General features: G+C 41.5%; 1 protein-coding gene across 1 annotated transcript in view; it reads right to left on the bottom strand.

Annotated features, from left to right (window-relative positions):
- Nucleotides 1-16622, bottom strand: part of TARBP2 (TARBP2 subunit of RISC loading complex) — a 272258-nt gene that overhangs the window by 148373 nt on the left and 107263 nt on the right. The window contains exons 3-4 of the mRNA XM_044083924.1: nucleotides 7454-7655; nucleotides 6343-6415 (exon numbers count right to left, since the gene is read on the bottom strand). Of these exons, the coding sequence (XP_043939859.1) occupies nucleotides 6343-6415; nucleotides 7454-7655 (275 nt within the window). The remainder of the gene's footprint in view (nucleotides 1-6342; nucleotides 6416-7453; nucleotides 7656-16622) is intronic.

Below are 16622 nucleotides of genomic sequence, written 5' to 3'. Positions count from 1 at the left end.
TCAGGGGAAGGGGCAAAGATGGCACTGGAGCACACCATTCAAAAGCAATGAAAAGTATTTAGGGCATAAAAGTAAAATCAACCAGGAAAAAGGCAATAGTTCCTTCTGAGCTGTTTTGAGTTTATCTGGTCCTCCTCAAGAAAGTAAAGAAAGATATGTTCATCACTTTGATTACTTCTGTATTGCAGACATCTTGTCTATGCATTTAATGCATCAGCAGTATACAACCTGAATAGCTTTCACTGCTCAACAAGTTCAGTAAAGCAAAACAGCAAACGTGAATTCTGGGCAAGAATTTAGATACCCCACGAGTAGGGATGCAATGTTGGTTACACATACGACAACTGTATCTCTGCAGAGATACTGTTGCAGAATAAAAAACAAATGTAAAAGCCAAAATATAGCAACAAACTAGTGACCCAAAAGCTTAAGATTTATTGAAGAAACTATAGTGCTTTGGCAAACAACTGGCTTCCAGGAGTAAAAACATTCAAATAACCCACCACTTTATATACCACTACCTAAAAATACATCTCATTAAGCAATCGAATAATTAAACAAATCAGTAAGAAACTTACAGTTACATTCAACATTTAAACCACTGGGGGGGGGGTCAGTGTGTCATATTTCAAAATAAAAACAGTTTCTTTATAAAGCAATCTTTTTTTTAAAATCCATATAAAAAAATTTTAGATTAAAAAAAAAAATCTGCCTTATAAAAAAACTCTTTATTTTTAAATATGACACACTGACCCCCTCCCAAGAGGTTTAAATATTGAATGCAGTAGGAAGTTTCTTACTTTTTTAAATTTCTCCAAGTCTTTTGGATTTCTAATACCACGGCGGGAATGGACCCCATTCCTAAGTCAAAGTATGATTAAAGTTCATGAAATTAGTATTGTTTCAGTCTTTGATGTCAGCCAGTAGTGCTCTTCACGGCATCTGCAATGTGCCCAGTAATGACTCTTCCTGCAATTTGTATGGAGTTACAGGGATTGGTAGCATATCTAAATAGAATTGTAGACTCTTTTTTATAAGACCTGTTGCTCCTACTACTATTGGAACTGTCTGGGTAGCTTTCTTCCACACTGCTCTTGTTTCTGCCTGCAGATCCTGATATTTTATGACTGCTTCTCTGTACTCAAGACACTGTAGTCACTGGGTGTGGCAATTTCAATTATCAATACTACTCTTGTCTTCTTTTCTTGAGACCACTATATCCGGTTTTCTAGCATCTATCTTTTGAACTCTTGGTAATGGATGATCCCAAGTGATGTAGACTTCATTTTTTATGATGCTTTGTGGCTCATGTTTCCAGTGTTTTTCGGCTACTTCAATACCATAATGTTTGCACAATCCCCAGTGCAAGATGCTTTGTGGCTCATGTTTCCAGTGTTTTTCGGCTACTTCAATACCATAATGTTTGCACAATCCCCAGTGCAAGTCTCGCCACATTATTACACCTTTCAGTATACAGTCCTTCTGCCATTAGTATGTCGCAACCAGCAACAAGGTGTGCAACTGTTTCCAGTTTGGTTTTACAAAACCTACATTTGTCTGTTTCTCCCACATGTTCAATGGACTTTATAAACCAACTTGTATGCATTAACCTTTCATCTCTTGGGTTGAATTTGCCTCTCCTTAACCATTCCTGTGTTCGTTCCTGATCAACATGAGGTTCTTCCATAAGTTTTCTATACTTACAACTATATTTATGCTTTTTCCACATTTCCTACCTTCTCATCTGATCCTTTACCTTATATTCTTTATTTTGTTTTATGGAACATTCAGTTGCTGCCTAATTTTTATCGACTTCTGGTTTGATTTCCATTCCTGCTTGACGCCGATAAGCTTCTGGTAGATTAAGCAGAGAAGTCATCTTAGATTTATTCTCCTCATGTTTCAAAACTTTCACTATGCTTGGGTTGTGTGAGATCAGCAGATGTGTGGAGTCCCATGATTGCAGATCTGTACATATAATCAATTTCAAGGAGGCCCATCCCTCCTTCGGAACAGGGAATATATAATCTTGGTAAGAACTGATTTTTACAAATCTTTTGGTGAGCATGAAGCATCTTTCTTGTTTTCCTATCTAAGCTATCCAACACATTTTGGGGCCAGCCAATCACTCCTAAACTTTAAGTTAGGACAGGAAGAGCAAATTGGTTTATAGCTTGGATTTTGTTCCTAGATGCCAGTGCTGTTTTCAGGATTAAAGTCTTCTGAAGTATTCCTTACTAAGTTTTATTCGCATTTGTTCATGTTTTATTGTTGATCCTTCATCAATTTCCAAATATTTATACACACCTTCTTACTCAAGCTCTTGTATATCACATTCTTGTCCCAAACTGATGTTTTCCTGCTTTAAAGGTTGCTTTTGCACATTTATCAAGACCAAATGACATTCTTATATCATCTGAAAAAGTTTTGACAACTTGCAGTTGTGCTTTCAGTTCCTCATCTGATGAGCTATGCAGTTTTAAATCATTGACAAAGAGAAGGTAAGAAGTCCTACACTTTTTTTTGTTTTCTAGGAGCCAGATAATAGCCATGGCCTAAGCTGTTGAGTAAACAGCTTAATGGATTAAGGTTAAGGCAGAATAGTAACGGTGACAGAGAGTCACCCTGGAATATCCCCCTTTGAATTTTTATCCCTGGGATAACAATTTGTCCTTTACCATGGCTTAACTGCAAAGTGGTCTGCCACTGTTTCATTGTCACTGTGATGTAGTCGATCAGTGTAGGGTGTATCATACATTTTTAAGCACTCTTATCCATGAATGAGGAATATTATCATGTGCTTTTTTGTAGTCAATCCATGCCATACTTACATTCTTCCTCTTTTTACAGTTCTTTTCTATGACTTTATTTAGCAACAAATGATCCTTTGTTCCCATATGACTTTCTTTTACTGCCCTTTTGTTCTACTGCCATAATTGAGTTTTCTTCTTAATGTCTATAAACTCTGTCGTCATCAATTCCTGTACATAGTTTATACATCGACGGAAGGCAAGTTATCAGTCTATAATTTTTAGGATAGCTTGCAGGTTCACTCTCAAGTAGGAGCATTGTTTTTCCTGTTGTTAGCCAGGTTGTTGTCTGTTCTGGGTGCACATATAAATAATTCTTACTCATGGCTAAATCTTCGTGCAAAGATATTAATACATTTCTTAGGTTCTGCATCTGGGCCTGGGGTTTTCCAATTAGAGGCTTTTCTTAACTTTGTTTCAATCTCTCTAGCTGTTACTTCATCCCATTTCATATCTTGTACCTTTAAACTTATTATTCTTTCTTTTATTTCTTCTATCCATTTAGCATATTTATGTTCCACAGGATCTTCATAAATACTTCTCCAAAATATATCTATTTCTTCTTCTTTTGGTGGTCTTTCAATTCCTTTTACCTTATTTCCAAGTTCTCTATAAAACCTTTTTGGGTCATCAATAAATTGCTTATTTTGCACTTTTCCTTTATATTTATCTTCGTATCTTCTAAGTTTTTCTGCCTGTGCTGAAATTTTTAGTTTATTTGCGATAGTGCACGATAGATCCTGGTCTGTTCTAATACTGTGCAATACTTTAATCACATCTATCTTTCTTAGTATTTTTGTTGATCTGTTCCCTCTTCTATAGTCTTCTAACAGTGACACTTCTTGTCTTAATTGCTTTATAATTTTCTCTATTCAATATTTCCATGATGGTATTCGATTTCTCCCCTTCCTTTCCCTCACTACCCTGTGTTCTTGTGGTAGAACTTTATCAGTTATTAATTTAGCTGCACAGTAATATATCTTGTTTACTTCTGTTATATCACATGGATCTCAATGAACAGTCCTAATTACTGTGTTCATTTGTTTTATCAGACTTCTGACTTTTGGGGTTTTATTAACATTCTGCAGGCTATTTCTTTCACTGATCTTGATATATGTTAGTTATATGTTAGATACTACAATACTCTACAATACTCTCTTGGATAACACTAGGATGTAAAGAGATGCTTACCAAAGAAGTTCAGTCAGGTTTGAGAGGACAGCTCACAAGGGGTGGTGCAGCTGCATGTGGTGATCAGGGTAGGGATTTTCTGACCCTAACTTACAGTCCTTTGGAAGGGGGCAGTTTGTCTACCTCCCTCAGAAAAAGGGACAACCACATCAGCATGGTAGCAATTTTATGTCATGATATCACTGAAGGTATACACAAATGGAGGACCACCCAGGATAACAAATGGGCCAATCAGGCTCAGCACCAAATAAAAATGAATGGGCTGGGGAGTCCTAGCCCAGTTCAGGAATTCCTGGCTCTCACCACTAGAAAAATTAATAAGGCAATAGGGCAGAGGTACAGGAGGTCCCATGGGGGGCACAAAAAAGTGAATGATGCTTGGGGCCCAGACACTAGTTGTAGTGATGTCACAGGTGTCAACACCTGAGCTGCTGGTACTACTACTGGGAAAATTGGTGCCATGCATATTTTCAACAGTGTTTATTACTAATGTGTTATGTGCAAGCAGTAATGCATGAAAAATTAGTCTTACACCAGAATATGAAGACTGCAGTTGTTGTGTCTTTCGGCTTTTCCCAGTTAGGGGTCGCCACAGCGGAACTCCGGTCCGCTAATGATTGGCAGTAGAATTTTACGTGCTGAGTTGCCAGCTCTGACACACAACCTTCAACGAAAGTACGCACATTCATGCATGTCTCCACACAGAATATGAAGACTGCAGTATTCTTGGAAATTCTCCTTTCCCTGATATGCAGTTATCACAGACATGTGTGTGTGTTGAGGAGTCCTATAGGGAAGGGGAGCTTGTACCCTACAAAAACACCTTTTTTGTGCCCAAGTTCAAGCAATGCTTGTGAATGAGTGTTTGCAATGTTTTGTGTGTTGTGAGGGCTGATCACAAAACAACTGCAGCTGTTTCATTAGGAATCTCAGAAATGTATGCGCTGGGGAGCACATGATGCAACATTTATGGCCAATATAAATGTCAGTTGAGCTGGTGATAGATAGGACAATGAAGTGGGGCACAGGGTTGCAGTAGGAGGGAGTAACTAATGCCTTCTCTGCACCACAAGCCTGATGGGTAAAGTCTGAGGTCCTGACAATCACTGTATGGATTTGCTGGGCACAGATTTCTGTATCCAGAGGAGCACACCATTCACCAATATGTTACAAACTATTCCTGCACCTGGATACACAATGCGCCCTTTGATGTCTGAAACAAAAGCTGAAAAAGATAAGGACTAGGCTGAAGGAATGGCCAATTCATCACACTTGTAGGGGTTGACAGAATATCCATAATCTCCTTATAGTAGCCAGAACTACAAAAGGAATGAGACGGTGAAACAAGGGAGTTGCATGGGGTGTCTCAGCTACAAATAGCTTAGAAATATTTACTATGGTGATTAGAAGTATCATTAAACTCCTTGTAGACAATTTTTTGAGATACTGTTTGCAAGTCTATGTATGACAGAAAATGGTAGTCTGCTATGGGGATCGGTTTCCCTGCAAAGGAACCTACCCGATTCTGAATCCAAACTGTTGGGGTGGAACAAACATATGAGAAGCTTGGAATCTGGGAATAAATATTTGCCAAGCTGTCCTAATGCCTATGAGGTAACAGTCCTAAGCGTTCAGCAGCTGCATTTTATTGTAAGATCAAAATATTCACAAAACTCTTCAAAACCACTTCTCTGCATCTTACTTCCTTAATGTGTTGAAACATCCACTCCCAATGCAATCCATCACTGACCACCGATAAACATTTCATCAATTTTTCCTTTTGTTCAGTCTGCCCACTCTTGACTGTTGTAAGTCAGGCTCCTCCTAGTCTATCCACCCATTAGTTTTCCACCAACAGGGCAAGGAATGACCAGGAGCGCCATCATTTAAGCAAGCAATATGAGTAGTTCAAGCTTTCCTCTGTACAATCTAGTTCCTGTATCCATCCAACAATGTGCTAGGGATAGGGCATACACTGGCTTGACTGCGGAGAACATCAACTCACTCCAGCAAAAAGCATTCCTCCAAGCAGCCCTTATCTCTCCCCCTAAAGCACAAGCAGGTGTTTCTCCCTGGTCTTTACCAGGAGAAGTATTAACTCTTCAAATTACCCCAAGTGCAAGCATTCCTCCCTCCCCCCAAGCCAGGTGCCCCTTCACTTCTCCTCCTCCCTGCCTGGCTCCTCCAGTGCCAGGGGTGCTAATCAAACTCCAGACAAATGGGACACAGTCAAGGCTCTATCCCATTATGCCATAGAGCCAAGCTACTTTATCAGGATTTTTCAAACATAGTACATCATTAGAGCTTGTAGACAAAATTATTGAGAACAGAATATATGTACCTGTAACGCCCCAACTGGATTACACTCTGCTTGCTGGGCACTGCTTACAGTTTTCACTTCAGATGGTAAATTCCTGGGCAAAAAAAAAAAAAAAGATGACATTAATAAGTTAATCAGGGCTCATGTCACAAAGATCCACATAATAACTTTGAAAATGCGGTGACAGTAAGGCTACACAGCAGTAAACTGAACTGCTTGCAGTGACAGGGAGGACTCTGTATAGTTTAACAGAACGGAATTACACTTTCTACAGTAATCTGGGGCTGAAAATGGGGCATCTGTTTTAATATTTAATAAACCCTCAAAACTAAATAATGACCACAAGAGTGCATAAAACACCATCAACATAAATTGATTTGAAAAGCACACAAATAAGCAAGAAACATGAATAAATAACAAATATGCCACAGGAGACATAAAACTACTACAAAGGGCTGACACAAACTGTGGGTTCTGGCAAAGCAATAGAGGTAGGCTAGTGGATCATTCCATTCTTGAACAAGTGATAAAAAAACAACCAAGAAAAATCCAGAAAGTAAATTACATAATACAAGAGACAGTGTATTACAACTGGACTACTCTTCCATCTACTAGTAATCTGTTCAAATGGCTTACTTTAGAGTAACAGATTAAGTTTGTTGTGTGGGAAAAATGTGCATCTAGCCGAGATCTCAGGCGTCTATACAAAGGCAGACAGTTCCGTGGAAAGGAAGGCCAAACGTTGGCTCACACAATCCAGCAATCAAAGGCACTATATATATATATATATATATATATATATATATATATATATATATATATATATATATATATATGTACGATCATTTTATGAAAGCATTCAGTGACATTTTGCTGTCTTAAGGGACAGTGGCAGAAAACAATGGGCAGCTGAATCACAATCCCTGACGAAGTTGGAAGATGGGCAACAAAGATGAGAGTCGAAGGGAAAACCTAATACTTTAGGAAGAGGTACACAGAATGGGAGCCTCCACTGCAGCAAAACACAAAAAGAAAGGGAAACAAATAATATGTGGATGCTTTGGGATAACCCTTGTTACATTCAAGAAGTCTTTTAACATACTGTTCAAATCTGGTAAAACTGGAATTATACCGAACACTTCCTAAAGCTGAGAAGGTTTCACAATTAGCATCTTCTACTGGAAGCTTTGAATGAAGTCCGTCATCGTCTGCTTCAGAGATGAAATCACTCCCGACTCCATCTTCTTGGGGCTCCATCAGACTTCCTCCTTTAAGTAATTTCAAAGCAACCTCTGCTGCCTTATGTTTCGCTGCTTTTTTGCTGGGACCCTGACCTGAGAAGGGTGAAAAAAAGAAGCAGAATGGAACTTCTAGTTGAACGACTGTCAAAAATTAAAAAAAAAAACAATATATATATATATATATATATATATATATATATATATATATATATTTATATTTTTTCACTCAGGCTGCTATAACTACAGAAAATAGACAGAAATCAGGGTATTGTCAAAATCAATACATCTCGTGTGCTATTAATCAGATAAATTTCCACTTCATACTGAAAGAGAAGTTAGCAAGTCCAATAAAAAATAATCCTTTCTAAATTTGAACCATGTGTGTTTAATTTGACAACACAACTTAAAAAAAATAAAACTGCAATGAGGATGGTCAAAAATTTGTAAAAATGAAAAACAGGTTTGGATAAATTATTTCATGTCTTTGAGGAATTCAAGTATGTCTAATTAGTCTCACAACATAACTTGCAAGTATGAACAACAGTTCAAGTTCTAGGCAGCTAGTTTGTTCTTTCTAACTTGCTGATTTGTTCTCAGCAGTCTAATGGCAAGCTTAATGCACTTTTTGAAATGACATCTTTTGCCTGATTCATGCCAACAAAACCTACATTAGGCATGGAGATCACAAGACAGGAGTGCTACAATTAAGAGGTACTGGATGAGTTACTTTATCATTTAAGGGGAAGTTAAAAAGACTTTTAGATCAAATAATGTAGTTCGTGTCATGAGACAAAGGCTGTATCTTCTTTCAGCTTTTCCTGGTTAGGGGTCGCCACAGCGGATCACCTGTCCGCTCATGATTGGCAGTGGAGTTTTACAGTGTTGAGTTGCCAGCCCAGTGCCAAACCTTCCACAGAAGGCACGCACATGCACACACACCTAGGGCCAATTTAGTGTGTCCAATCCACCTAGACAAAGGCTGTATAATCTGTCTTAATGCACTGTAATTCAGGGTTTCTACAAGTTACACATTTAGTTATGAGAAGCTGGCCTGTTAACCCAGAGGCACAGCATCTACTTACACAAGGGATGAACAGATAAGGAATGATCAGGAATCAGAGGGCTGGCAATGAATGGAAAGAGAATTAAGTATCTGACATTGTCTTTTTTGTGTGTTCCTCAACCGATAAGTCTCTGATCCAACCTTGGATCCAACTTCGGCCACTTCTAAAGACTTGGCTCCATAGCTCGAGCTCCTCTCCTTACCATAACCCTCCTGTTTAGCCAGAATTACCTCAGATCTCGTTTGCTGCTTCAGTAAATGGAAATAATCTACCATAACTCAGAAGACAGCAGATACGATAAGTGTTTTCTTCAGACATTTTATTAGCATTTTATTGTTCCTGCCTCCCTCTTCCTTAGTTGATTAAAAAAAAAGTTGTTTTACTTCTGTCCTGTCTTCTTAACTTAGAGGCCTCATGCCTTAGTGGTGTTTTCCCCTGCTTCTGGTGTTACCTACTGAAGGTACTTCTTTACCATTGCTGGTAATTCTTTTCTGCTTTTTTTTTTTTAATCATTATTGGTAGTCATTTCTCCTCTTTCTAACTCTTCTAATTCAGATTCTCTGTTCATCATGTTTAAAAAGTCTACTACCTTCAAAAAATGCATCTTCTGTGGGCATACGTTCCCTAACTCAGATGCCCACCAGGAGTGTGTTTGTCTGGTTTTGGCCCATCTGGATGTTGACTGTGATATTTGTGTGAGGTTTAACCACTGAGTTTTGGATGAACACAACAACAAGCGAGTAATTAAGGATTTATTACCCTCTTCATCATCTACATCTTCTTCTGAGGCTCCCCCTCCTTCCAAAAAGTCTTTGGAGAAGACTAAGGGGGATTAATTAGCATAGGGTAAAAAGGCTAGGAAATTATCCTCTCATTCTCCCTCCTCTGTTTCAAGTTCAGCTCCACCTGAAAAGGTCTCCAAACCTTTGGATCCATCTGGCTGCTCGGATCAAACATGATCAAAATCTCTAGCTCATGTCTCCTCTACTGTCACCCCAAAGCAGATACCCTCTTGGATCCATTCTCTGTTCCTACAGGAGACCCCTTGAAGGACTTCCAGGCCACCCTCTACATTGTCATCACTCAGGTCACCTAGCAGCTTAATTGAAGCAGATGTGGACAGGTTGCTGAAGTTTCTACAGGCCCAGATTCAGTTGGGAGTTTTAATGGCTCCGTCTCCCATTGAACCTATGAGCCTGCCACCAGTCCCAACCAAACTGTTTACTCCGTCAATCTGACCTTTGGTTTTGGAGCCGTAGGACCTTAAGAGTTCTGAGTTTGTCTGCATCACATCCAAAGGCAGAGTCATGGCGATGCTCTGAGCAATCCTGGGCAGTCCTCCTCAGCTCTTACCAGGAGAACCCTTGCTTCTCTCATGTCTAATGCCTTCAAGGCAGTGAACAGAGGCTTTTCAACCACTGTGGATAAGACATACTTGCCCCCCCAGGTACACCCCTTCCACAACTGTCTGGCTTGGTCCTAGAGTCTCTACAGCCTGTCTCATCGGGGCAGCCAGTCTGTACAAGATTTGAGACGCTCCTCATTCAGAACACAGCACATACATCTCACAGTGGAGCCCCCTCGAAGTGTATGTGAAAGAGGAAGCATTTAGATTCCCAACAGGGATCTTTCACAGAAGACACAGACTTTGATGAGGGGTAAGAGTCCCCTAGATAACCCCTCGAGGATGTCTCCTTCAGTGAAATACTCGAACCTTTGAGAAAGAAAGGGGATTGGTCTTCTGATCCCCTTCCTAAGAGGAGTCTGTGTTTCTTAAGGCCTTCGCAGCCAGCTCAGCTACATCCTTGGTAGTCCCTCAGCTGGATGAGATGGTGGACCTCATCTCTCACCAGCCTTGGAAAGATCTGGATATCATGGAGCCAGTTCCCAAAAGACCTGATAACAACCTGGTTGTGCCAAAGGATGGAACTCACTGGAGCAAGCGTCCCCCAGTGGATGCTATGGTGGTAGCAGCGGCCAACTAGAAAAAACTTGCTGAACAAAGTTCTACTGTCTACCCACGCAGTGGAGAGTCCAGAGCATTGGACAGGTTTGGACAAGCATGTTTATGTAAAAGTGACCTTCTCTTTCAGGTCACTGAACTATTTAGCACATCACAAAATTTCAGAGGGACTTGATCAAGAAGTTTTCCAATGCTCTCTCGGAGTCCATGTCTGTGGAAGACAAGAATGTTTCTTCACAAGTGACCACCTTACAGACCTTATCAAATGCCTCTATAAGGGCTTATTTCCCCACACCTGAGAAGGTGCTTTGGGAGCCATGGGTTCAGGAATTGCTGTGAGATGGCATGCTTGGATGCACCTCTGTGATTCTACAGATCCTTTCAAGTCATTCCTTTGATGCATCTACTTTATTCAGTCCCCAAGGTTAAAGAAACCCTATCTAGGAGTGAGCAAGATGGGAAGACCTTATTCTGCCATAGGAATATGTTTTTCTATGCCTCAAAGAACCTTTTCCCAGAATCAGAGAGGTGGCAGGAAAATATGGTTCCAGAAGTTGCAAGGCTCTTCCCAGGACTCCTATGGGGACAGTTCCTCCGTTGCCAGAGAGTGGAACTCCAATGGCAGATGACTCCCTCAAGGATGCTTATCCCTGCATCCAGAAACCTGGAGAGTCATTACCAAATTAGGGTGCACAGGATCGTTTCCACAGGTAATTTACATAACCTTTTCCCCTGCAGCCCCCTAATCAATCTACAAAACTTCCTGATGTTCCACCCAGTCAGAAAAAAGCAGCAGCTACAGAAATAGAAAAACTGCTGGTGAAAACAGTCATTCAAATTGTCCCCCTGACCAACAAGGATTCGGAATTTACTCCAGGTTCTTCTTTTTGGTGCCAAAGAATAATGGGGACCTGAGGCCTACTTTGGATCTCAGCTATTTCAACCAGTATGTCAAACACTCCAAGTTCTGTATGTTCAAAATTCAATCCATTCTACTGCTATTGTGCAACGTCAATTAGCTGTGTTTGGCAGATCTCCAGGATGTATGCTATCACATCAAAATAGTCAGGCAATCCATAAGACTTCTTCACTTCTGGCTAGGAGCCCATTACCAATTCAGAACTATGCCCTTTGGCCTCAACACTGCCCCCAGGGTGCTCACCAAATGCATGTCAGTGGCTGCAGCTCACCTCTGTCGTCTGAGATTCTGGGCGCTTCGATACCTTAATGACTGGCTCCTCCTGCTCCCACCAAGCCTCTACTGAATGAAGCTAGGGATTACTTGCTCCAACTATGTCTTCAACGGGGCATCACAGTGAACCACGCCAAGTCTCGGCTCTTCCCACTCGAGTCCTGGAGTTTACTGGTGCTTGTCTGCATACAATGACATAAACTGTAAGCTTACTGCAGACAATAATAAATACCTTACAGAGTCAAGCATTTTGCATCCTCTCTCTTCCTTCCCTGCCAGCAAAATTAGTATTAGAACTCCTTGGCTCTATGGCAGCTTCCATAATTCTAGTGCCCTTGCAAGGTGTTATATGAGGGCAATACAATGGACACCTGCAGTCAACAAGATGACAACTGTCTATAGTGATACAGATTACAAGGATCTGCAGGGAACACAACCAAGTGGGTCATCTCAGACCTTGTTTCTCAGTGCCACCCTTTTATTCTTCCACCACCCACAGCCACAGTGACTACAAACACCTCCTAGCTAGGGCTGGGGGGGGGGGGGCATTACTTGGAAAGGATGGAACTTGCTCCCATTTGGAGGTCAATCTTCACATCAATGTCCTGTAAATGAGAGCAGTCCTATTAGCATTATAGGCATTTCAAGATGCTCTCCCCTCCAAGGATAACTGCCATCCAGACAGACAATATTTCAGTAGTGTGGTACATCAACAAACGGTGGGGGGGACCAAATTCTACCAACTATGTTCAGAGGCTTGAGGGTCTGGCAGTGGGTGATCTCTTCCAGCCACTTTCGTTTGGCAATGCATATCTTATGGAAGTCCAACATGCTAGCAGACAAACTGAGCAGGTCCATCTTACTCCCTCATGAGTGGTCCTGCAACCCTGTGGTGGTAGAAATGATTTTCCGTCAACGGGGCCAGCCGTGCTGTGATCTCTTCACTTCCTTCTCGACTACAAGTGCAGAAGGTACTTTGCCCTACTCCCTCCAAACAGGGAGTCACCAACAGACTCTCTAATTCATGATTAGCCCCCTGGACTCCTAACACATTTCCTCCTACACCTCTAATTCCCAAGTTTCTTCAGAAAGCATTTCATTGGAACAGCAAAGTAAAACTCATGTCCCATTCTAGCCTCAACAAGAATGGTTTCCCTTCTTGTGGCCTCACTTAGTGCAGTCCCCTTGAGTGTCAGATCCAACCCAGGATCTCCTCTCTCATTAACAAGGATGGACTCCTCTGGACATTTGAACCCTCAAAATGACAGCATGGGTTCTCCACTTTAAATGATTTGGAGACCGTCCAGGTTTTCCTCCCTGGTTAAACACATCCTCATAACCTCTCAAAAGGATTTTACTAGGAAGATGTACAAGAGCAAATGGAAATGATCCTCCCTTGGGCTGTCCAGAGACAATTAGAACCCTTTTCAGCACATATTCCAGCTATCCTAGGATTTTCTTGCTTCTATTTTTAACAGTGATGCTGGTTATTCTACTACACATCTCCAGTTTGCAGCAATCTCCAGTTTTCATGTACGACATAATTCCTCTCTGGCATCACGTAGATTATGGATAGCTTTTTTCAAAGGTACCTATTAAGGATCCTACACCACCATGGCATTTAACTATATTTCTCCAAGCTCTGACTTGCTCCCCTTTGAACCAGCTGCCAAGGTGGACTTAAAGTTGCCTTGGAAAACTATTTTTCTGGTTGCAATCACAACGGCCAGACGGGTATCAAAACTCCAGGCTCTTTCCTCTAAGCCACCATATCTAATTTTTCAGAAGGACAGGGTGTGTTCTCCATACTATTCCCTGCTTTGTACCCATGGTGGCTTCAGAAACGGTTAATAATCAGTCCATTAACTTTCCTGTTTTCTTTCCAAAATTTTTAACAAAGAAGAATGCATACTGCATCTTTTGGTTGTTCACAGACAACTTTGATTCTATCTCCATAGAATGAAAGACTTCAGGAAATCAGGCCAGCAATTTGTTTCCTTTTCCAGTGTCAAACTGGGTAAATCTGTTTCAAAGGTGACTTTAGCCAAATGGCTCACTGAATGCATTTATTTTGTCTATAAGGAAAATGGACCGATTCTTCCCAAACCTCCTAAGGCTCATTCCACTAGCTCTGTGGCCACATCCTCTGCTATAGATGACATTTGTGGAGCTGCTGTTAGAGTGTATTTAACAGTGAATAAAAGATTGAAAGTAATTCTGTTACAAATATGCAAAATAAATAAGGTATAAAATAAAGCTCTCTTAAATGTAGAAATAGAGTTTAGCAATATGTGGTTAGCATCCATACTAAATGACGGTGGCTTGGAAAATAAGGAATCTGCTTAATGGACATGTTTTCCTACAGAATCAGTATGGATTTCACACTGTCAGCAAAAAAGCTGACCTCTTACAGACTTAAAGCAGAATGTATGCATTTCACATGGTCAGTAAGAGCAAAAATGTGAAAAACAGGATGTATGCAGCTTCTTTAAAGAATGGACAACAGGACATGTTTCTATCATACGACACTGTTAACCAAGGAAGTTTTGAATGATCAAGTCAGCATTTCTATGTGTTTTTCCACAAGGTGTTTCCTTAAAAGACAATATCAGCATTGCAGGATGAAAACATGTTTTTCTGCAAACACCAGCAAATAGGTAGTTATGTACTCACCATAATGATCGATGTATGTGGTCCATCTCGTCTCACATTCTTTACTCACGGGTTCGGAGCAGAGAATCGGCTCCGACTCAGCCAACTTACTTCTCTAGCACAAAGTCTCTAATTGGCTGGGCTAGTCCGGTACCTCAAGATGCACCTCGCCCTAGTCCCAGATCTAGTTTGCAGCCATTCCAGTCACACCCCACACACAACCGCCACTGGAAGGAGCTCCAGCCAGAAAGGAAAGAAAAAACAACTGACATTGAAGGGTTCTCAGAGCCAATTTTCCTCCAAATCCTATAGGAAGGGGGCAGGTGGGAGGGTATGTAAGAATGTGAGGCGAGATGGACCACATACATCGATCGTTATGGTGAGTACATAACTACCTGATGTTATGTGGTCCTATCTCACCTACATTCTTTACTCACGGGACAGCGTCCCCAGCACCTCTATCCTGGGCGGCTCATAGGAAAATCCTCCTGAGAACCGTGGAACCAAAGGAAGCCCGGCCCCTAGAAGCCACGTCCAACTTGTAATGAGTAATAAAGGTGTGCGGAGACACCCAGGTGGCCGCAACACAAATATCATCCAATGAAATCCTGGCATGGTAAGCTATTGATGTAGACACTGCCCTGGTAGAATGAGCTTTGACGGGAAAGGGTAAATTTCTGCCTGCTGACGAATAGATAAAGGAAATACAATCTTTGATCCATTTAGAAATTGTGCTCTTGGAAATAGGACAACCTGTTCTGTTTTCTGAGAAGGACACAAATAGTTGATCAGATTTCCTAATATGCTTAGTCCTGTGTAAGTACAATCTTAGTTGTCTGCGCACATCCAACTGGTAAAATCTAAGCTCTGCTTTATTGGAAAAGTTTGAAAAGAACACTGGTAACTCAACAGACTGATGAAGATTAATGGTGGATGACACCATCGGAAGGAAGGACGGGTTAAGTCTCAGGGAAACTCTGTCCTTATGAAAGGTCAAATACGGAGCTTTAATGGACAAAGCTTGAATCTCTGATACTCTTCTGGCTGATGTAATGGCCATTAGGAAAGCCGTCTTCCAAGATAGAAATTTTAATTCACAGGTGGCAGCCGGTTCAAAGGGCGGTGAAGTGATGGCTTGTAACACAAAGTTTAGATCCCATGGCATGACAGGTTCTGAAACAGGAGGACGAAGTAACCAGGTGCCTTTCAAGAAGGCCTTACAAAGTTTATGGCCCATAAGAGAAGGCTCATTAGATGTATGAAAATTGGAAATTGCAGCCCGCTGCACCTTAATGGTAGCAGGTGCGGAGCCCTGTTGGAAAAGCATGGCTAAAAAAATCTAAGACTGACTGAATTGGGGCTGTGAAGGGGTCCAAACCTTCGGCCTGAGCCCAAATGGAGAATCTCTTCCATTTGCTGGAATAAATCCTTCTGGTGGAAGACTTATGAGACGAAGACAAGATGTGTACCACCTCAGGTGAAAAGGAATGTTGTCTAACTAGTGATGGAAGTGGAGCAGCCAGGCTGTCAACCTGAGGGTTTGCAGGGATGGATGGAGCTGTCCTGACATGTGAATGAGTAGGTCTGGCACTGGGTCCAGGGTCCAAGGACCGTCCACTGCGTACTGCTGAAGAAAAGGGAACCATACTTGTCGAGGCCAGAGTGGAGCAATTAGAATCATCCTGTTTCCCAAGGATATGGCTTTCTGAATCACTCTTGGTAACAGAGGTAACAGAGGGAAAGCATAGATCAAACCGGAGGGCCAATCGTGGACTAGAGCATCCCTGGGGGACTCCCCCTGTGGGGGGATCAGTGTGAAGTACTTGCTGCATTTGGCATTGAGAGGGCTAGCGAAGAGATCACAGCAAGGCTGACCCCACCTGTTGAAAATTTGAACCGCCACTCGGATGTTCAGGGACCACTTGTAAGGCATCAGAATAGCTCTGCTCAGCCTGTCCGCTATCACGTTGGTCTTTCCTGGAATGTGCGTTGCCACTAAAAACCGTTGGGAAGACACTGCCCAATGCCACACTCACATGGCCTCTCTGCAGAGGGGATAAGACTTGGTTCCCCCTGCTTGTTCAGGTATCACACCACGGACATGCTGTCCGAGTGAATTGCAATCGTTCCCAGAGGAAGAGAGCCTGGGAGTGCCTGCAACGCTAGTAACACCGCTCTCATCTCTAGAA

The sequence above is a fragment of the Protopterus annectens genome, chromosome 9.part0, assembly GCF_019279795.1.
Source record: "Protopterus annectens isolate FY-2018-M chromosome 9.part0, PAN1.0, whole genome shotgun sequence".
Classification (NCBI taxonomy): Eukaryota; Metazoa; Chordata; order Ceratodontiformes; family Protopteridae; genus Protopterus; species Protopterus annectens.
Note: the sequence above shows the minus strand (reverse complement) of the source record. Positions and strands in the feature narration are given on the sequence as shown.